We start from the raw sequence: 22,261 nt of genomic DNA, 5'->3' as shown, positions 1-22,261 counted from the left end.
GATAAAGGGAACAAGCATTTTACAAGAGCTAACAGAGTTTGTTCCCAAAGCAGAACAAGACCCGTTACAGGAAGTAGACAGCATTTTACTGAGAAGTTTGCCCATAGTGAGATGAAAGTTGAGAAGAACTTTGCAATACAAAATAAGCTGCTGGTTGCCTGAAACAATAACGGACTCGAATATTAGTTTTTGGAGAGGCCGAGAGAAAGACTGGTATAACAGGACACGGGCTGTCCAACAGTTTGACGAAGAACAGATGAGTAGGCCACACACATGCATGTAGTTCCCAGAGAAGAATGTGGAGAAATGCTACCTGTGCTTGCACGTTTTTGTTTGTACAGTTGGGTGTCTCTGTTTGGATTATTACTTCTTAATTAAGATGAGCTGAACAACATAAACAATGTCAACCGCCTGCAGTGTGCACAAAAGAAAGAAAAGAAGGGCTAAAATGACAAGCGCAAAGGAGGCGTGAAGCTGAAGGTGTGCTACAGAATGGGGAAACTGTTGAGCTAGAGGAGGAGAAAAGGTGGAAAATGTGCTTATATGGAGTGGAGGGGTGCTGCTGCTGGTAGGTACAGCCTGCAGAAGGAGGTGGGCCTTGGAAATGGCTGATGCAGGCGGTCTCCACAGGCAATGAGGACTCTTTGTCAGGAGCAGGAAATGAGGTTTCTGTTGTGATTAAAAGGAAGGTTTCTATGGCAATGCAGAGAGCCGTGTGCACAGAGAATTTGCTGGGAGTGGAGGGGGCTAAGTGAGAGTAGAATTTCAAAGAAAGCAGCCTCCTCCATCTCATCTCCCACCACCGCCACCCCTCTGCTTTTCCACAGCGCCCTTTTATCTCTGATAATCTGTTTTCATAGCCACACAGTTGAGACTGCAAGGGGGATTATCTCGAGCAAACCAAGTCATTGGTCGATCAGTCACAAATGTTTACAGAGTAGCAGTTTCACTTCCTGAAAGCGGTGATGTCTAAACCTAAATGGAAAAAATAGCTTTCAACAGATAAGCTAATTCAAACCACACAAGATATATAATTAACATAATGACCTAAATATGTCTCTTCCTTGTTTTGGCAGGTACACTCATGTCAAATCAGCTCCTTTCCTTGTACAGCCCATAATAAAAAAAAGTATGATGGCATCATAGGGGGCTTTAAAACCTAAATATAGAAGCAGCCTTTGTGAATTGTTTCCCTGAGCTGTGAGTATAAATATGCCTCTTAAAATAAGTTCCATCCTGACTTTCTCTGTGGTACGGAGGAAGTTGCTCTCTGCAGCAGTGACTGCCATCTTTGCCCCAACACAGACTCGCTCCAGGATGTTTGGATGACATTTGAAACTCCTAAAGGATCAAAGTTAAGTTTTCTCTCCTTGCACGTTGCAAGCTACACTGACTGTTCGAGAAAAAAAGGACCCACTGGTACACATGGGAATATGTTCCTGGTATGCCTGTGCTAAGCAGGAGTAACTAAGCATATATAAGGACTGATGTTGATTATTGTGGTGTATGAACAGAGAACTCATTTCATGGAAAGGTAATAGAGGGCAGTTTATTTAAATAATGACAGATTTTATGACAAAAACCCAAACAAATGAGTGTGTTTCACCAAAACAAATGGGAAAAATTGTAATTATTCCACCAACAAAAATTGAAAATCAGTGTGTCCAGTGTAGCGTTGAAGGCTCCTCACCTCTTTTTTGGAAACAGAATCAAGGTCTCAGCATGCCAATTACAATTACAAAAGGTTCTGCTGCCCCCAACCTTTCCTTTTGAGCATAGCAGCAAGTATCATGTAATGAAATGCTGCCAGCGAGGGAGGGCTGTACCAAGACCAGATTGTATAGTCAAAGCCAGATGGCAAGTCACACATCAAAAGGACAGCTGGTTACCAGAGTCTGAAAAAGCATCTTTATAGTTCCAAACCTAATTAGTTACAACTAAACAAATCACACCAAAATATAATATACAGGCCATGTCAATGATTCATCATAAAAGGCGATGTACACAGAACATAATTAAGCTTTAAATGTTTACGTGTACAAGCTGCAACATTTCAAAAAGTCCAATCTAGCTGGTTCCATCAGCGGTCATGGCCTCTATTGATCTTTATTACATTAAACAATGACAGCAGGCCCTTTAACTGCAGATGATGCGGATGAGGATCCCATTTTTCGTATGTGTGCATTACCTACACTGATTAAGTCAATGTGTCAGATCAGTGCACCTTCCAGGGAGCGCCGTCTGCCATCAAGCTGCTGGCTGATCTTTGAGGCTTTGGTTGATGCGTGCCGGACAGAGCTGTCTTTCTGCAGAACCTATAAATCAGACCCAAGAAAATCAAATAAACCAAGCACTTACTGATAATGACGTAAACCGTAAATAATCACTCAACTGGAGAGCTGTTGCACTGACCCCTTTCATTATTCTTTTGCGAAGTTCCTCTTGCGAAAGTGGCCGTTCTTCCTCGTCAGTGACAGGAGACTCTTCTCCATCATAATCCACACTGAGAAGTCCAACCAACAGACACGCTCATCAGCCTCAAGTGTTTAACTGTGTGAATAGATGTATCAAAATGGACAGATAGGAGGCCCACCTGTTGATTACAGATTGGATGTTGATATTCTGCTGAAGCAGTTCTGGATTTTGACCTAAAAGAAATTTAGGCAGGTCTTTTGGATTGTAGTCCTTTTCCAGATCCTGTGAGAAGAGGAAGAAAAGAAGCTACTATATAAACAACCATAGGTATGTATGTAGGAGAAGTTTGTATTTCAGAACCACAGGCTGATGGGTTACTTTAGAATTGAGGAAAGCTTGTATGGTGAGCAGCTTGTTGGTCTTCTGTTCCACCAGACCCAGATAGGATATGATGTTGTTCTCGCTGATCCCTGTAGAGGAGCCCAGTATATCCTCTACCACAGAGCGGTCGCACTCCATTTTAGAGAAGATGCTGTTCATTCCTGTGAGACGGAAAGAACGAGTGTCAGGAGCTCCTAGAGCTGTCTGTGTGTTCTTCTGTGTTATAAATATCCAGCCAAACCTGCAGAATGTTTTTTTTACTTGTACTCACTAGACATGTATGTATGCAGACACTCATGTATTTCAGAAAAATCTGTCTTTTAAAGGTCTGTAATTTCCTGATTATGTCACGGGACGTTTCCTGGAAAAACAACTTGGCACTAATTTCAAGGGAAAAAAGGTTTTCCTTGAAAAAAATGCTCTGAACACTGTCGACTCTTGATAAGTGTTGAACTGTATCCTTGTCTGTAGACAAATTTCACATTTTCCGTCTGACCTGCTGTGCACTGACAAAAAGACACAAGTTGTGCTACTGGTTAATTGGAATTACACTAACCAAACAATGTCTCTATTTCTCCAATAATTTCTACTAAATTATGTTTTTCTAGGAAACTTCTGAGGAAATTATAAAGTACGGACCCGTAAAATAAATAGTTCCCAAACCTGTTTTAACCTCATCCAGGATTTTGCTTATGTTGCTGGCTTGTTTTTCATAGTCTTCAGCTTGGGACTCGCTTTCCTTTTGTCGCTTATCAATCTCTGTCAGCAAAGAGTGATGATCCTGCTCCTGTTGCAAACCTGCTACTCGAAACTGCTCAATCTCTGCTTGTATCTGCAGATTCACAGACAGATAAATACAGATTATTAATATGAACTAACAAACTAAATTCTCCCTTTCACTTGCTCTAACTGCTGTCAGAAATTACCTCTTTGGCTTTCATTTAATTTGCTAAAACCTAATAGAATTCTGTGAGAACGTGACGACCCCATCCTTTGAAGTGACTGGTTGCTTATTATCTTTGTGAATGAGGAACTAAGCCCATTCCACTGTTGCACTGAATAAGAATATAAGCACATTTTGTAAAATTATAAATGGAAGAAATGAATGATGAGTCCACGGGCAGAGTCAAATGGAGGAAACGTTCTCACCTGGCTGATCTGATCCCGCAGTGCCTCGGCCTCATTGTTTTGCTCATTTACAAAATTGAAGAGAGCAAAGTTCCGGTCTTCAACTGCACAGCGACATAGAAAGACAGCATTGAGATACATTTAAATCTTTTAAACTTATTGCCAAAGTGGGACCTTAAGTGTTCCTTCAATGGTAGAGAAACATAGAGAAAGAGATGGTTGTAATTATGGTACCATTGTCTATAAATCAAATACAAAAATACAAATAAGATATACTTTTGTGAATCCTGAACAGATCTAAAGATGGGTTCCAGAGCCAAAAAGACTGTAAGAAGCATTGCCTTTGTGTATGGGTGAGTATGGAACAGTCGTGTTGGGTTGGGCAGACTTACCCTGGATGAACCTGATGACCAGCATGTCCAGGTTGTCCTCCCCTGTTACAGTCTGGATCCTCTCAAACACCTCCTCAAGAGCATCCAGAGGCTCTTCCCCAGAGTCCATCCTCCTCTGCTCCTTCAGCTCTGAGACTGGGACAAACAGGCACCATTACCGTCAAACCAGTATTTTGTAACAGCAGCGCTGTTGTTACCTGAAACAAACTGACAAACACTGTTAAAAGGATCCTCTTATTTCTGTCACAGTGTTCAAGGACTGGCAAGACTGACTGTACTGTACTCTTATTGGTTTCTACGCCAACATGACACTCTTTTCTTTCTACTAATTGTTTGTTCCATTGATTGAATGTGTGGTAATGACACACTTACTCATCCACACATCTTCCTATAAACCAGTCAATAAAAGAAACATTACTGACACATCTTTGGATGTGTTTTTAAGTGCTGTTTTTTTGTATTCCTCCATATGCAAATTAAAAATATATAATTATTACTTCATGGGTTTACAGGTGTCGGTCTATATAAATATCTGTACATTGTGTTTTTTTTAAATACTTATTTGTATACCCTGCGTTAATAAAAGACCTTCATCCCTTGACATATGAGGTGTGCATCCCAGTATAAAACTAAACCTAAACAAGACAAAGCTTAAGTGTTTGCTATTATATAGTTTGGCACAAACAGGGAATGGGAAACAAATGCTGAAGGCTCAGTGCTGCTCTTAATGTTAACACTTAAATGAGTACTTTTATTTTTGCAGAAGGCTCAGTTCAGAAGCAGGAAATACACCATTATCCCCAAAAAACATTCTCAGTGTGGATACAGTGGGCTTTTTTCCCACTGTGTCAAAATCATTTTATAAGAACCTTGTGTGTGTATGTGGACCAGATGTGATTCGTCTCTCTAGCTTGTGCTCATGTGATATATTGTAGGAGACTGTGCCTGTGCACTCATAAAGCACAAGCTAATAACTGGACTGAATGAACATTGAGTAATCACTGCCAGCGTTATTATCATCGCTGACAGGGTCAGTAACACTTTTGCAATCATAATGATTATTACTGTGTCAAAGCAGCAATATTAGCTACAACACAATGGCTGCGGCTTACACTGCCTGTGTCCCATCTCATGGCCATCATCCTGCCCGCTCCTCTCGCTGCACTTGGTGGTCATGAACTCTTTCAGGGTACACTCATGTGTAATAACCCTTTCCAGTTCCTTCATCTCGCCATTGTACTGGGCAAGGTCCTTCACTGCCTTCTCCCTCATCATGGTCATCTTGGACTGAGCTTCCACCCTGAAGTAGAAAGCTTTATACGTGAGATTTTCAACAACCAAGATCATGAGGGGTATGTCACAGCGCTGATTTTTACTACATTATGCAACTGTATCAAATCTAACCTGGCATTGTAAGCTGCAGTGGACAGGTTGACAATTTCCCCGATCTTCTTGCGGACATCGTGCAGTTCCTACAACACACAAGAATGAAATAACATGGACGCTAAACAGAAAAAGTTAAAACTTGTTTGGTGCCTTGTCCCTGAATGATCCATGGTGTGACCTCTGACCTTGTCCAGCCTGTTTTGTAGTTGCTGGAAACGGACACGCTCAATATGAAGAGTCTGCAACTCCTCTCTCAGGTGGCTGTTTTTGGTCAGTTGCTCATTGAAGCAAGTCAAGGCCTGGACAGGAATCGGAATATAGGAAAAGCTTTAAATAATATAATACAATGATATATGAACATATACACTTGTGAAAACGTGTACAATAGACGAACAAAGAACAACTTTATGTCTGTTTTCTTGGTAGCTTGTGGTACTCACTCTGTCCAGTTTGTATTCCAAAGTGCGTATGGCCTTCTGAGTCCGCCGTACCTCAGACCTATGTGTAACACTGGTACTGACCTCCCCTTTTCTCAGCTCTGCCAGCTTCAACTGGATGTTTGTGATCTGCCCACATTACAGACGCATGACATGAACTGTGATTTGTGACCAAAAATATCAGTAAACATGAAATGACACTAGAATTAGTATCATATACATTAATTTACCTCTTTCTCTATCTGCTTTTGACACTGCTTCTCTTTCTCCAGCTCCTCCTCTAGCATGTCTCTCTGCTCTAGCAGACCACGAAGATTCTGGGTGTCCTGACTGTCCTGGTGCTGCCGTGAAAAGCTCTTACAGGCACCGAGGTTTCGATGCAGCTCGTCCTGCTCCTTCAGCAGCTTCTCTATCTCCTGCCTTCATCCACATCACATAAACAGCCGATCAGGCAAATAAAAGTAAAAAAAACACACTGCTGAAAATGTGATGTAAGTGTGGCTGTTATTCACTGTTGTTTGCGGATCTGCTCCCGGGCCTGAAGGTTGTAGGCCTGCCGATCTCCTTCCATGATCCTGAACTGTCTCTGCAGTTTGGCTATCTCTGATTCTGCTTAAAAACATCACACGCACATTGCAGATGTTTCATTCATTCAACATAGAAAGCATAAATGTCTACTATTCAACAATAACAACTTTACCTGTACCATCAGCATCCAGCTCACTGCTGTCTGAGTGGGCACTTGTGGCCGATCTTCCTCGAGGCATGGTTACACTTAGCTTTACTGGATAAGAATGAAAAGTAAAGTGATGTTATCTGAAAATGCTGAACTTCTTCGAGTGGAAATATCATTGACCTCTGACCATTAAGTTAAATCAAGCCTGGATATTTAGTCTCACATTCAGCTTTCAAACCTAGATTGATAGCTGAATATTCAAGATTCAAAATTCAATACTTTAGTGCCGTATCAACATGACTGATTGGAATTTATGTTATTTATAATTGATCTTTTCCAGTGATCTCCTGGAAGCAGCATTTTATTGGTATCTTATCTGCATATTAGATCATTTGAATAAGACTTAAGAAAGGAAAATAATCAATTTTTTCCCTTATGTTGGTTTTGAAGTGGAAGCTTATGTGATTTTGTCTGAATTCTGTAGACGTATTCATCTTCTCATCATGTCTCCTATGTTTACTTAAAAAGAAAAACATGTTTAAAAGTAGTGCATAGTTTTTGTCATTTGATTGTTGCATTTTGTGTGGTATTGCATATAAAAATAATAAAGAACATCAAGTTTTGCATTGAACAATACACATCAAACCTAGATATTAAATTAAGACTTAAACTAATCTATCACAGCAATTAATCCAAGGCAACATATACTCTGGGACAAGTCAGAGCAAAACTACCCACAATAGCACCTAGCTAGCTAAACCAAACAACGTTGCCATGGTTTTTACTACCTGCTATGGAAGACTTGATTTATGTAGCTTGGATAGAGTTAGGTAACATTTGAAAGGTATCGAAAAGCGTCTACTGTTTAGTATAAATAAGAATTTAACTCACCAACTATAAGTTTAGAAAATAAAAACCCAGCGTCACCACCCGGGTCTCCAGCAGACTCGCAGCAGCCTGGGTTGTTAGCAACCGTTGCTATGGAAGACGGTAGTTGCAGTCCCTGAGTTCGGTCTCTCAGGCAGTAATAGCTTTTACGGCCATGTTGTTTAGTGGCGGTTATGAGCTTGATTGTGGCTCCAGTCTGTCTGTCATAACGTCAAAGGGATTTATGGATGCATACACACGCAACCTGAGGGGTGGAGCTGTCTGACAGGAGGGCTGCAACTATGTGGCCGACAGTGGACTCATCGGCGACAAGAGGGCGCTCGGCTGCCTTGGCTGGAGGACGTTGAGACCATCAGCGACAAGGTGCGTGAAGAAAATGACCAACTGTGAATAAACTGTGTTTGTGCGATGTGGCGCACGATTTTCAGCGCTTCATTTCATTGCTTAAACCGCAAACAGTATTTGTAGTTACGATTAGCTCCACCTTTACTTAACCATGATGTTAAATTATAAAAATGTCAATAAAAAGTTACACAACAATGACAAAGGCAAGAGTGCTTTTACTCTATAAACTTAAGTGCATTTTGAATACAGTACTTACTTGCTACTTTTAACTTATTTACCTAAAGGATCTGAAAGGGTATAAGCTGTATAAGCAGTGTCTTGCTGAATGCAAACATGGGATACAAAAATAATACAAAGAAACAGATTCTTCTGTTTTTGGCCCTTTATTGTCATGTATGTTGTGTGTTAGCAATATCACATAAGAAAATGGGTGTAGTATAAAAATAAATTACAAAATCAGCCTACTGTGGTCTGTTTATCATAATGCAAATATAGAAAATGTACATTTAAGTTGTATAATGTACTGTCCCTGTGTTTTTGTACATGAGCTTGTGTTTTCCATGATTATTGCTTCATATTACATTACAAGTCAACTTATTATACCAAATGTACGGTATGTTTTACAGCCTGTACTGCAGGCACAAGTTAGTTAAATTCACAAACATTATTTGTTCACATTCAAAGCATGCAAATGTAAATTTTACACAATATGTGATTCTTACATACTTTGAGTTTTTATACATAAAACTGCACTTTGGTTTATTGCTCTGATTCGGTCTGTGTCTCTGGTTCTTTCTGAGCTGGTGTTGGTGGGACCCCCTCTAGGAAGGTACAGAAGTGGTCTGCTGTATTGAGCTCAGGTCTTCTCAACAGCAAGTAGCATTTTGGGAAGTAGTAGGCTGCCACCAGTCCGAAGTTGCTTATCAGCACAAAGCAAATGTGGACAATAGACCTGTACTTGTCATCCAAGCCTATGTAGATCGGAATAAAGGTCACCCAAATCACACAGTAGATCAGCGAGGAAAAGGTGATGTCCCTCGCAAGGTTGTACTGATGAAGAGGCTTTACTGCCATGAAGGTGCACATGAATGATATGAGGGCCATTGCGCCGTTGAAACCTTGCATTAAAGCAAATCCGGACAAGGGTAACACTGGACATGACAGAAATGCTCTCACAAAGTTTATTTTCATAGTTGCCATGTGTTCAGACAGCGAGGGCCCTTCTTGAACAAACCAGCCACAGATACCAGCCTGCACAGCACAGCAGACGAGCAGAAACAGCCAGCTTCCAGGGCCTCTTAATACATGCAGGTGAGAGGCGGCCATCTTTGGGAACTCTGACACATAGACTATCTGTTTGAAAAGAGGAGTTTGCAGCCTGATTACAATGTGCACTCTACAATACAGTAATGCATTTTACCTGTCATTCCTCACCTGTAGTGAGATGGATGTGATAATGGAGAGGGCCACTGTTTGGAAAATGGAGGTGAGGGGCAGCTGAAGACGACACACCACGTTCCCTGGCTCCCCCAGGAAGAGCAGCAGGCTGGTGCAAGCTCCCATCAGACTTACCAGAGCCACAAAACTCAGGGCTCCCCCTGAGGCCTTTACCAAAAGGGTCCCCCGGTGCATCAGGAACACAACACCCACTGACCCCTGACATACCAGCAGCAGCACCCCGGCCAGCATCATTTCCAGAGCTTCAGGTGTGTCCCATGACAAAATGTCAAAGGTGGGATTAGTGCAAACAGTGCTGCGGATCACAGACCATTGACCCTCAGGGCACTTACTGCACTGAATGTCCTCTATGAGTGAGAAAGCACAACAGGAAATTTGGCTTCATCAAAACTGGAGCTGGTAATGTTGGAAAAGACAGCAACAGTAAACTAGATTTAATCCCTTAATGCCTCCCTCCAAACCCACTATCCCAAAACACATGAACACACACTGCCTGATTACTGCTGGAGGACGAGACAGCATTGGGGAGAGGCTGCTGGGTTAGCTGCTGAACGAGAATCTGTCAGCTCAGGGGCCGCATACAGGCGCACAGTGCATCATCGCTAACCATATCCAACTGGCGCATGTCAAAATACCTCAGAATGTAACAATTTCCCTTTCATTATCATACTGAACGTAGACAATGGACATGCCTATTGTTAGTACTCAAAGCTGTCAAGCTAGCTTGTTAGCACAGGGAAATTTTGGCTGCACTTGTGCGCCTAGCTCACTATAGCTTTAGCAATATGTCTGCTTCAGTCATGCACAATGAGTGCGCATGCGTAGACAGGTACACAGGTAGACAGACAGGTGGGCCATCCAGTCATTTTGTTTGGGCTGAATGAAATGATTGGATGTGCTTACGCAAGGCCTGCAACAGCCAAGAATACAGGGTTTTTCTTTTTAATTTTATTGTTGTCAGAGCATTTGATTTACTGCTTGTTGCTGGGATGTGAAGAGGATTTCAAAAATATAACAAAAAAAGATATTGCTCGAGCCTTAACAAGCACACAGCATCTACGAATATAATCAAACCATGACTGCTAGTGATGCATGGTTTGATTGTATCACCATTAAAGTAATAGTTATATATTTTTATAAAAGCACTTCTCCTTACAAAGAGGGTCAACAACACAAGACCTGGGTCTTGTAACCCCCCCCAATCCTATGCTGCTGACTGGTAGGCAGATTTTGTTACATTTGGACAGAGCCTGTTTTGTTTAACAGTATTAATACTAAGCTAAGATAAGCAGCTGCTGGCTGCGGCCTTGCATCTACCATAAAGACGTGACAGTGGTATTAATCCCCTTATTTAACTAAAATAAAGTGAATAAGCGTACTTCCCAAAATGTTGCACTACTCCTTGTGTTTGAGAGATGTTTGGACAACATTACCTTTATTTTTCTGGTAGGTGCCTGGCAAACAGTCAATACAATCGAAACAGCAGGAGTGGAAACCTTTGACTCGGCGGACCTGGCCTGTCTTACAATCTGCTGAGCAGGTGGACACGGGGACCTGCAAAGGTTGTGGCATGACGGTGAGGATTGTTACGGTAAAAAATGCAACATTTCATCACATCAATTTTCCGATAAATTGCTGAAATTACCTCTGAGTTTTCAGTGTGCCATTGGAAGAGGGACTTGTTGATCACCAATGTTTCAAAAAAGTTTCCAACATTCGTGAATTCTAAATTAGAGTCTTTCCAGACCCACTGAACCAAATTGTATCCTATGTTTGGGTTGCCATTACTGTCATATATGAAATGTGTGCCATTTATGTCTACAGATGTATTCTTTAAAACCTCCAACAGCTGTAAAAGAAGAGTTTAATCATTATTTATTTTTCAGTGTTGTTAAAACATGGCATTAATTACAAATCTTCTGCAATATAACAGACCCCCAACAAAAAATAAATAAATAAATAAAAATCACCTTCCATGGGTAGATTTTGGTTTCAGGTCCCATCTTACAGGCAGTTGAATTGCATCCCAGCAGGTTATGCAGTGCCTGTGCCACACTGTAGACGGCAGCATACACACTGAAGGCTGTGCGCTGCACTGCAGGGTCTGTCACCAAGCTGATATTAGCAGGTGACAAGTTCCAGCATTGTGGGCAGGGACTGTCAGAAGTGGCCGCTGGGGGGGACTTATTTGCCCTCTCCTCGCTCAGTTTAATGAAGAGCTCCTCTGTGTAGGCGGTGAGCTGACTCAGGGTCTGCAAATTATCAGTGAAGGCAATGACTGTTCCGATTTTTTCAATATTGGGGAGAGAAGTCACTGCGTTATGGATTGCCCAGCTGGTGGTGGCTATCCACACGCCTGTTACATTCCTCCTGATGACCTGCAGTAGATTGTATTGGATGAGTGGCGCTCAATTCAACAGATTATCAACCAATAACATGTCCTGCTCATGTAATACTTGTCTAAAGTGCTGTCCCACATTTCATAATTGTCTGCTTCACTAACCTCTCTAAAAAAGACCTCAGCTTGCTCTGGGAGAGAAAAGACCACCACCACTCCGACGTTGGTTTCGTTGATATTGTCGATGATGGTTTTGACCGCTGGTTCGGGGTCAGTGTAGACTGGGATCAGCCCCTGGTAGGCCACACAGACAGACTTATTTTCTGCTAATTTGGAGAATTCCTGCACGCCTCGTTGACCATACTCCTCTTCACTGCCCACCACCACCACCCAGTTCCATTTAAACTCCAACAGCAGAAGCACGATGACTTCCACCTGCCATTTGTCACTGGGCACCGTACGGAAGAATGACGGGTAGAGAAGTTTGTCACTGAATTTGTCGCTGGTGGCACCGAAGCTAATCTGAAGTGAGAAGATTATTGAGATTATACCAGTTTTGAATTTTACCACACTGATGTTGCAGCCCTGACATGACATGACATTTGCTGAGGTTGCAGCATAATTTGGACTTCTGTGTAATTATATTGTACAAATTGTAAAAGCCAAAACAATTAGCCATTGATAATAATGAATGAACGAAAGAATAGTTTCCTTGAATACACATTTTTTTATATAAGACAACACATTGCCTCAACTTCTTATGGGACACAAGAGGCAAATATTTAGCTTTACTTTTATTTTGTTTTCAACATCAGGAATATTTTTTGAGGAAATTACAAATCAATCCAGGCAGAGAATGTGTGTACATATGACTAGACCAAACCTGTGGCACCAGAAAGAATCCCAGGAGTTTTCCTATGACTGACACCATTTCCGAGGTATACGGACCAATCACGGCTGATATGCTGGTTTCATAGTTGGTGTAATTACACTGCGCAGTTAGCACTCTGTTTGATTTTGCAGTGAGAAAGGAGATGGCAGGCTTCACAACGACTGCAGATTGTGTGCATGTGTCATAGATTTCATAACCCAACTTGACGCCTGGGAGCAGAATTTGTTTTGCATTGATCTCATCCACTGCATATTTCATAACGAGAGCGAGGCCAAGTCCACGCTCATTTATACTGTGGGACCACAGGCAGAAAGAAACAATGGAGAGGCCTCGTTAGTCAGGTTAAGAATACATAACGGTGCAGAATCTCAAATAACAGGTCATTATTTCCCCCCAAGTTCTATTTTCCATAACCCGTTACCTTTCACAGCTGATGTTGTCAGGCTCCCTCCTCTGGCTGAGGTTGCTGGTGAGCTGGTTAATGGGAAAGAGCCCTCCGAGCGTAACATCCCCAGACAAATTGAAGAGATTGGTGGAAATATTGTGGAACCATCCAGGTGTACTCGCACTGCAGCTCAGTCTGAATGGCCAGCACAGAACCAGCAGAATGACAGGTACAGCCATGATGCAGATAAGCCAGAGATAGATGCTCGAGTAATGAGGACAGTGTGCGTATGTGCCAGTGCATCAGGAAATATTGTTATATGCAAACTCACCTGAAAGCCCCAAAGGGAATTGGTGTGGCTGGCCCCTCCTCTCCTCGTCCACCTGAACGTGTTACATGGCAGTAACTGCAAATCATGTGAAATGGTGCATATTAAATTAGCCAACATTTACATTTGTGGTATACATGGACACGAAATGTAAGACCAGCACGCCTTAGCTTTTATAATGAAAACATTTTCTACTGTTATTATCAAAAAAAAGCAACTGCTGTAGTGTTATTTGCACTATTATTGTGATTTTGCCTAAATGAATTTAAATCTGAATGTGAATGGTGGCATCTTATTTGACAGAATTGCATGTAAGAAAGAAAGACTCTCTGTGTTCAGTGTGTGTGTGTGTGTGTGTGTGTGTGTGTGTGTGTGTGTGTTTGTTATGCAAGTGGGTTTGATCTTTCCGGACCATTTTCCTGACATTTGCCTGTGGTTTACTCTTCGATTCTCTTTGGTGTAACTACACCAAAGAGAATCGAAGAGTAAGCACACACTAAACGCCGCTTTGCTGTTTTGAGTTGTTATCACAGTGAAACCTCACATTTATCACTTTGCAAAATGTTAGCACCTCGTGTCGTTTTAGTGACAATTTACACTCCACTAACCCTGTCGCTGCAACTAGTGTGCCGTTATGGAAACCAGCAATTAGTATCATAATGCTCATAATGCCGCCTACGTAAAGACCATTTTTTTTAATGTTGTCATTTTCTTGTTGTCATGTTTTGCATTCACCTCAGTGTTAGCTTTGCATGTACATTTGCATGCAAAACTAACGCTGGATGTTTGGCATCCATACAAGCAAACTGACGTATTCCCTCCCAAGGTATTTGCATAAACCTACAGTAGAAATAAGCTATTTCAATTGGTCTGAGCAAAATACTGTGTTTGAAATAGTGTGTGACACACACAACTGGAAAGGGATAAGCTTGACTGAAGGCAGAGAAACAGGCTGAATATCTGGGATAGTGTAAAAGCCTCCTGTTCACCTGACATGCACCACTGTGGGAGGAAACTTGAGCACCCAGGCAAAACCAATGTGAATCCAGGCAAACATGAAAACACCAGTTTTCACAGCCGAACCCCTATTCTGCCTTCTACCAATCTTTGCAAACAACTTTCCTACCCAGTTTCTACCCTGCTCTCCATAGATGTTAACTGCATTCTTCTGAATTAATACACAGTTAAATTATCACTGTTAATTAGTAATTAGTAAGTAATTTAAATGATATAATTTTTTGCATGGAGGGTCATGGTCTTGAGGCATGTACAGAATACATTTTGCAACTGTTTCCACTGTAAGCTCTTTACATTACTTTTCTATATTCCAATAAACTATTTGTCATGTTAACCAAACACTTCTTAGAGTCTGTCATTGCACGTTTGTCAAATAGGTCATAAGAATTTTTCATAACAAGCAGAAATTCTCTCTGTGGGATAACATTAGTTCACCTTTCTGTAATGCAAATCCTGTTATATATCTGAGGAATCTGCTCTCAAACAAAGGCTTAGTGTGACGCTAAATAAAACCATTGTTTTTGGGCAGCATTTGATTTGCACAAATTTTGCCAGCCTATTGTCTATTACACTAAAGTAACGAAGCATCAGCGTAGTGCACATGTCACAGACATAAGGATATAGGAGAAATGTCACAGAACCCTTCAGTTAAATGACTTCATTGCAGCTCAAATCAGCAGACAGAACAAACAGAACAGTAAAAACAGAAACAAATGGGAAACTGATTCATACAGTTTTGCTACAAGGAGGAGTCTGGTTTTGCCAGTCCACCTCCTGAGTACCTCTCTTTGATGCCTGCATACTCGGCTTCATACAAAGCCAGAGTCGATGGAGGGAGTGGTTTCTTATTTTACCCGCGCCGGTACAAGAACTTTAAATTACATTTGAGCACATGATTCTCATTTGATTAACAGGTGAAGAATTAGTTGCTAAACCGGGCAGAGAAAACGGCAGCGTAAGGCAATTGCCGTGACCGCCTTACACTGTTACTGAAATGTACAACCACTTAAGGTGTACACATATCCACGATTTTTTCATGAGCATGCATATTAGTAGCATATTGGCGGCTTTATTAGTCATTATGAAGCATGTATTAATGAATGCTTTATTCTGGGTATTAGGGTATTTAAAGGTTAGGTTATTAAGATTGTAATTCATGCAAAATACTTACTATCAATAAACAGTAATTAGGAGGTTATTGAGGGAAAACTCTTAGTGAATTGCCTAGAGGTTGTAGAATATAGTCATGCAGAATAAGGCATTAATAAGTGCTTTACATTGGCTAATTGATCTGATAGGCTACTGAAATGCAGGCTAATAAGCAGCTAGTCAGTGGTGAGTATGTGTAACTTAATATAGTGTTATCTAAATTTTTTAAAAAATAGTTTTTATTCATTGATTACTGCATGTTGTATAATTACAGAACAACTTAGAGTCAAGCTTCCACTAATTTTTTTCCCCTAAGTTTTTAATAAACCTTTCGTGTACCTGCTGCAGGTTCTCTTTATTTTATGGGACTGCAACTTGTTCTTGTTCTTCTTACCATTTTTTCGTGAACACTAATCTTTTGTGACGAACGAGCCTGATTTGAGGACATATCAGTTACAGGAAGGGTTTGTTCAGGGACATAAAGGAGGTATTCTGTTGCCTATCTTCTCAGTCATCTTGACGTAAGAAGGCCGGTGATGAAACTCTGTGTTTTCCTTTAGTACAGCCCGTCTGATCGTTCCACCTACAGTTCATTCTTCTATCACAAGCTGGTGCTCAAGGTCTTATCCTCTCTGTGAATAGTCAGGATCACCTTATTTGCAGAGACATTTCATTCCGCTTGCTTGTCTGGATCTTGTGTGGGATTAGTGTGGGCTTGGTGTTTCTGCACCGCTCCTGTGTGCAGACGGTGGATTCAGATTAACATCTTGTTTATGTTTGAGCAGCTTTCTTTCTCAAGCGTGAATTCACCTTTTGCCTGCTTGTGCGTTGTGGCTACGGAAAACTTTCATTGATGGTCTGTGCCAGCATCACACGCATGCAAGCACATTCTCTACTTTGTTTCCCGGTATTAAAGAATTTCTCAGTGGCCTGATGAAACATTTAACTGGCACATGGAAAATCACTATCATTACTGCATAGGACACATGACGGTCATAAAAATTACCTGCATCTGGGTTGTTCAGAACACTCAATCCTTGATAATAAACTTGTAGTACAGATGTGTCTTCACTAGGGTGGATGCTTGTTAAACCTCAGATTGCAGGGTCATTTCAAAAAATACCATACAGTTTTATTTGTCTGGGTTTTGTGAGATTGGTTGAATATTGATTTCTGCTTCAATCACAATACAAAGGAGGTGAATGGAACTTTACAGCACCTATTTACACCTTTTATTTCAGAAGCAGTGTCCCAGTTGCTCTGCTTAATCCACAGATTTAGCTGTGAACTGTTTTCATTCAGACTACCTTCTACTCAAAAGTAATCTCCATGAAAACCGTGAACGGTGTGTTCTGTGGAGAAAGTAAAACCAAAAGTGTCTGGACTGCTAGATACCATTGTCAGTCTGATTTGCCATATTGTCATTTTACTGTTGTTATTTCAGTCTATTCTGTACACACATCTATTGCATGTCTGTCCGTCATGGAGGAGGGATTTTTCCTCTGTAGCTCCTACTGAGGTTTCATCCTTTTTTCCCTGGTAAAGGATTTTTTTTGGGGGGGAAATGACTTTTTTTTTATATGTCAAAATCGAGGGTTTAAGGATGGAGGGCCTATTGTGGCAAATTTAGACTGCAAATAATTTTTTTTATTTTCATTAGCGCTTAATCTGCTCATAATTTTCTCCTTCAATCGATTTAAAGAGTATTCCACCGATTTGACGTTGCACTTCTACAACACTGTTGGACTCACAATGGGCGGTTTAAAAAAGGATCAAAGTCAATGCAGCAGAACCAGAAATGTCATCTTTTTATCCCACACAATTCTTCCTTGTAAAAATCTGGCGCCTACATTACCCACAATGTAACTTGACCACAGACAGTTTGGTCTGAGATTTGGGTGTGTTATATTCGTAACAGCTAATGTAGCCTCGAGCCACTAGCCTCAAGCAGAGATGAGGAGTGAGCTGCAGAGTTACACCCCCACACAGATTCTTTGCAAATGTTTTTAACTTGTAGTTGTCAACACCAACCAACACTGACTCAAGTGACTTAATTTTAGGCAATTTGTCAGACTTGCACCTCTCCAACTAGAGCCACAAAAGGCTTCATACAGCTGTTGCACAGTTGTACTGCACATTTATTGTCCTGATCCTGTCTGCGCAGTCTATGCTAATCCTGATGCATTGAGTCTTCCACTTCCTGAGTGTGAACATTTACACAACTCAGCCACTAGATGTCAGATGTGTGTGCCTTATGTATTCACCGATTGGCCTCGCACTGTCTGCCTTGCCTGCTGGGCTGTTTGAAATCTGGCTCGTCTCTTGTGCATACAAAATGGGGATATTTATGTTATGCGGAGCTGGGGGCCTTAGGTGAGAACACACGACGCATATTGTGTTGCTGGTGATGGAGGGAAGGTGGAGCTTCCTGCAGCTGTGTGGGCAGCAGGTATATTGTGTAGCACAGGGCTGTTTGAACAACTGATAACAGAGGGGAGTCAACCTGCGTAAATGCTGAAGTGATTTTCTTGGTCCTAATGTTTTGATTCATTAAGAATCGGAAGAAACATGTTTTGTTCTGTAAGCCTGAAACCACGCTCCCCCTGTTTGTCTGTAGATTTCCACGGGTTAGCCTTTTGACCTGTAAAGGAGGGAACATTGTTGCACAACATCTCTCTGACTGAGAAAACATAGACGTCCTTTGCATTACGGGAGCCATTAAGGGAACATCATGCATGCGTCCTGATGTGAAGAAATAGATGTTTCACATTAGGCTGCTTTGTGCCTTTGTGTTAATGTACTGTGGCTGGCAAACATAATATGCCACTAGTGCCCCTTCTGTCAGTCCTAAATACCCGTGACTTTTGGAATACACAGTCTGGGCAACATTCCCTCCGTGAGAGAGACCCAGGAATACCACCCTCTCTCACTTGCTTCCTTTTGCCCCTCACCCCCCCTTTGCCTGCAGAGGGGCCAGATCAGCCTCGCTCTCTAATCTCGATCGCTGGCCTGAGAAACACTGGGCCCGTTGTTGACATGCCGGCCTCATACCCCACAGGGGCTGACAAATTATTAGCCAGCCCCTCTGTGCAGAGTGAGGACAGCCAGCCAGCGAGTCCACACAGCCAGGCACCAGAATACTAAACTGTGCTGCTGGACATGAGACCATCTGTCCTGATCAGCGCTGTGGCAATGATGCTGGGGAAAATGTGGGAACGACGAGATCCTGTTGTGCAACGGCGGGGGCGGCTGGTCAGGGTTGAACCAGCAGTGGTGGTGTAACATGCTCAGTTTACAACATCATGCAGAAAGTTTGTGTGTGCTATCACAGCCTGAATTCATTCATTATGGGGATGTTTTTTTTAACCTCACCTTGAAGGGTTAAATAAAGGATCCATCCTCCCCCCCTTCCAGCAGTAAAACTTGTTCTTCTTCGTGTCATCAGCCTGCGTGTGTGTGTGTGTATGAGGTTCACAAGTGTGTTGCAACTCGTATTTGTACATACATTCACATGTGCAGGGATATATAAACAATGGAATACATGATTTTGCATTTTTCTATTGTACCTGCAGTCAGTAGACTATCTTTGTTTCACTTCATCTGCCAATGCTTGCATGTATCATACTTCTCTGTGGAGGTTTATTCATGGCTGCGTTTAGCATTTTACTGAACACAGCAATGAGAAAACTACGATAAAATTCAACAGAAAGTACCTACAAATTAACCCGATTCTCAGAACAGTGTAAGCACTGTCCAAGGAGTAGAACAATGATGTTTGCACACTGGATTGACTATTGTGCAGGTCAGGGGGGAAAGGAACTTATCATGTACAGTTCAAATCAGGGACAAGAGTGTTTGGCTTCATCTCTGCCAGGCTGCTACTTTCATAGCAGTGAATGACTGACTCACTGCAGCCCGTGGGCTTGAAGCAGTAGGAATTTTATGAGCTTGTTGGATAATCTGAGCGAGGAAGAGAAAAGTGTTTCACCTTGTTCTGGAAGCTTGTTCAGTGTTACGGAATGAAATGAAAAGGGATTGGCGAACAGCTGACTGGCACAGTTGTCACGCAAAAAGTAGAGTTCCTATTTTAAGTGTCATGGTGTTACGTGATTCAGTCGGACTGTGAGGGCAGAACGTTGGAGGTGGCGGAAGAGTCAATGAAAGAATGACCAAGGACCTTGAATTTCAGACATCACTGACGATTGATTTGGTTATCTTTCAGTTTGTGCAAATGCACAGTGTTTGGAGATCCACGTTGTCACGGCTTTGTAAACTGGAGATTCTGACAATTTGTGTTATACAACCAAAGTCAGACCTGCACAGAGCTAGTATTGCTGAATATATGCACTTACCCTACACAGTACATGTTAAATAGAAAAAGTAAGCTTTTGTTATCCTGCACGTACATGCACACCATTGGCGTCATTTGGTCATCGGCTGCATATTCATATGTGATGATATGATATTCAGATATGATGCTTAGAAAAACAACATCTATAGAGCTTGGCAGACATCACTCATTTCTGTTTTTTTCCTTCTGCTCTTCAGTATCTCCGGACAACACAGTCTGTTTGTGGATTGCATCAGCCAGGATGTGTGTAACTGATCCATTTTATTGATGCTGCACTTTGCAGATCTACAGATTTGAAATGAACATGAGCAGCAAGGATTCAATATATTGACTTTTATATCTGCCCTGTTAGACTGTCTGTTTGTGTGTGTGTGTGTGTTTGTGTGTGTGTGTGTGTGTGCGCGCGCCCTTGCCTGTGCGGTGGTGTCATGTTACATCCCAAAGCTAACTGATAGGTCTCATCTGCCATCCTCCGGTCTGTGACTCATCAGGCGAGTTATCTGTGATCTCTGAGTTAGTCTGCTCTCCTGCTGTGGTTTTTACCAGCTGGAACTGGTGATGTGAGCCATTTTCTAAAGTAAAGGTAAAATCGAAACTGTGTAGCAGTTCAGGGTGGTGCAATGGTGGTAAAATGAGGCTAAAAATGTTCAAACACAACCTTTTTTTTTATCATAATTGTGCATCAAATGACACGAAACATGACCATGAAAACAATGTGACCATGCAAAAGGAATCATCATCTGAATCTGCAGCTCTGTTCGGCTTTATGGAGTTTTATAGTGAGATTCAGCTCATTGTTTGGCTGCCCGGTCCATGGTGTTGTTTTGCAGCAATGAAGGTCTAAAAGCGGACTGCACATTACCTGCTTAGCACCAAACAGCAGGCAGACAAGGTTAGGGACTATCTGGTGAAGAGAGTGGAGCATTTAGCAGCTCAGGAGCCAGATATTATCTGCAAGAGCTGGTGGAGGCCAAAAACAGGGCAACAAGAGAGTTAATATTGGTCTTATATTCATCAAGTGGCCAACCCTGACTTCAAATAAATGATCATATTTCTCCTTCACTGCTGGATGTGTAAATAAGCAACTGTTTGCTAACAAGTTTGTCATTTTATTGAAAGGCGACAATTTGTCAATGTTGTGTGTTCATAACTTGTTTCCGGTGGCTTCAAAGTGGTGAAAAACATCTGTAATTACAGGTTTAATTTTTAAATTAATTTAGACTATAACTTTTGTAACCTTTTTTATTACAGCTGCACACAATACAAAATTTTGTAAAATTTGTACAGCAACCTAAAAAGATCTTCATTTTTAAAACGACAAACTAGACATAGTAAAATAAGTAAAGATAGTACTGTCATATCAAATGCAGCATCAGATGCTCGCTGTGTGCATATTTAGCCTGGCATAATTGGAAATTCCCTATAAATAAAAGTGCTGTTTCATGTCCTTCAAATGAGTGGCGGCCTCCCAGCTCACATGAGTAGCTTCAGGAGACGCTCCAAAGCGGGAGGCGAGACCACTCACAACAATGACACAGTGTTTTCACATGATGGACTCTCTTAAAAGTAAAGCATCCCCTTCCATTCAAGCCTCATTTCAAGTGAGGTAGCCTGTTTGTGAGCAGCTGGAAAAACATCCTATGAGTGGGCGGCTGGATCCGAACAGTAACAAATTGTTGTCGCTACGGGGTGAAACGCTTGGAAGTTAGAGGAGCAGGGAGCAAGCGAGCGTTGTGGAATTTTACCAGGTCAACCTTATGTAAGAGCCTGAACTCACATAGGACAGGGGGTGAGAGTCATACTGTCGGACAGATGGAGAGAGAGGAGAGAGAGAGAGAGGCAGTAAGAGAGGTTACGCTGCTCAAGCAGAGGAGGGATATGCTGTTTATGAGGGGAGAAATGAAGGGGGATGAAAGCTATGGATGTCTGGTGCCTGGAGCTCTGTCCTGACTGCATGACTCTGCCTCTCCTAAGACCTTTAATTCAGTTTTCTCTTTGTCATTGTTCAACCTTTTCACTCTCCGTTTCCGACCAGCATGTGAGTCACGCGCTGAGGCTGTCAGTCATCGGATGATTTGATGTGGGTTTATTAAAAGGAGGTGCGTCTTTCCCTCTGACTCAGTAATTACTTCCCTCTGAAGACAGACAGAGATCAGCATCTGCTATGAAGAACAGAGGAGGAGGAGGAGGAGGAAGGGGTTTGGGGTGGGTGGGTTGCCTGTTTTTAGAAACATAGCAGCTGCCAGAGTCTAGCCCTCAGGATGTCTGTCCTCCTCAGCACAGGTTAGGAGCTGC

The 22,261-nt window shown here is 41.9% G+C and overlaps 2 protein-coding genes across 3 annotated transcripts; both read right to left on the bottom strand.

The window, feature by feature from the left end:
- Nucleotides 1–1,570: 1,570 nt before the first annotated feature.
- odad1 (outer dynein arm docking complex subunit 1) lies at nucleotides 1,571–7,878 on the bottom strand. 2 transcript variants are annotated; one of them, XM_041959361.1, is made up of 15 exons: nucleotides 7,707–7,878; nucleotides 6,840–6,923; nucleotides 6,652–6,751; nucleotides 6,370–6,559; nucleotides 6,143–6,268; nucleotides 5,888–6,001; nucleotides 5,721–5,788; nucleotides 5,429–5,616; nucleotides 4,317–4,451; nucleotides 3,946–4,028; nucleotides 3,460–3,628; nucleotides 2,794–2,957; nucleotides 2,594–2,697; nucleotides 2,413–2,503; nucleotides 1,571–2,315 (listed from the first exon to the last, which is right to left on the bottom strand). In XM_041959361.1, exons 2-15 carry the CDS (start codon nucleotides 6,904–6,906, stop codon nucleotides 2,211–2,213), a joined length of 1,704 nt encoding a protein of 567 aa, XP_041815295.1. In that variant the 5' UTR covers nucleotides 6,907–6,923; nucleotides 7,707–7,878; the 3' UTR covers nucleotides 1,571–2,210. The 2 variants fall into 2 exon arrangements, with proteins under 2 accessions (XP_041815295.1, XP_041815303.1); XM_041959369.1 differs by having other exon boundaries at nucleotides 6,652–6,748.
- Nucleotides 7,879–8,525: 647 nt separating this feature from the next.
- Nucleotides 8,526–13,360, bottom strand: LOC121620584 (taste receptor type 1 member 3). The gene is made up of 8 exons (XM_041956691.1): nucleotides 13,158–13,360; nucleotides 12,728–13,028; nucleotides 12,010–12,366; nucleotides 11,477–11,884; nucleotides 11,152–11,355; nucleotides 10,940–11,060; nucleotides 9,483–9,853; nucleotides 8,526–9,401 (listed from the first exon to the last, which is right to left on the bottom strand). The coding sequence occupies exons 1-8, from the start codon at nucleotides 13,358–13,360 to the stop codon at nucleotides 8,808–8,810; spliced, it is 2,559 nt and encodes an 852-aa protein (XP_041812625.1). The 3' UTR covers nucleotides 8,526–8,807.
- Nucleotides 13,361–22,261: the final 8,901 nt, after the last annotated feature.

The sequence above is a fragment of the Chelmon rostratus genome, chromosome 2 (assembly GCF_017976325.1).
Source record: "Chelmon rostratus isolate fCheRos1 chromosome 2, fCheRos1.pri, whole genome shotgun sequence".
NCBI lineage: Eukaryota > Metazoa > Chordata > Actinopteri > Chaetodontiformes > Chaetodontidae > Chelmon > Chelmon rostratus.
This window is presented reverse-complemented; position numbering and strand designations above follow the sequence as displayed.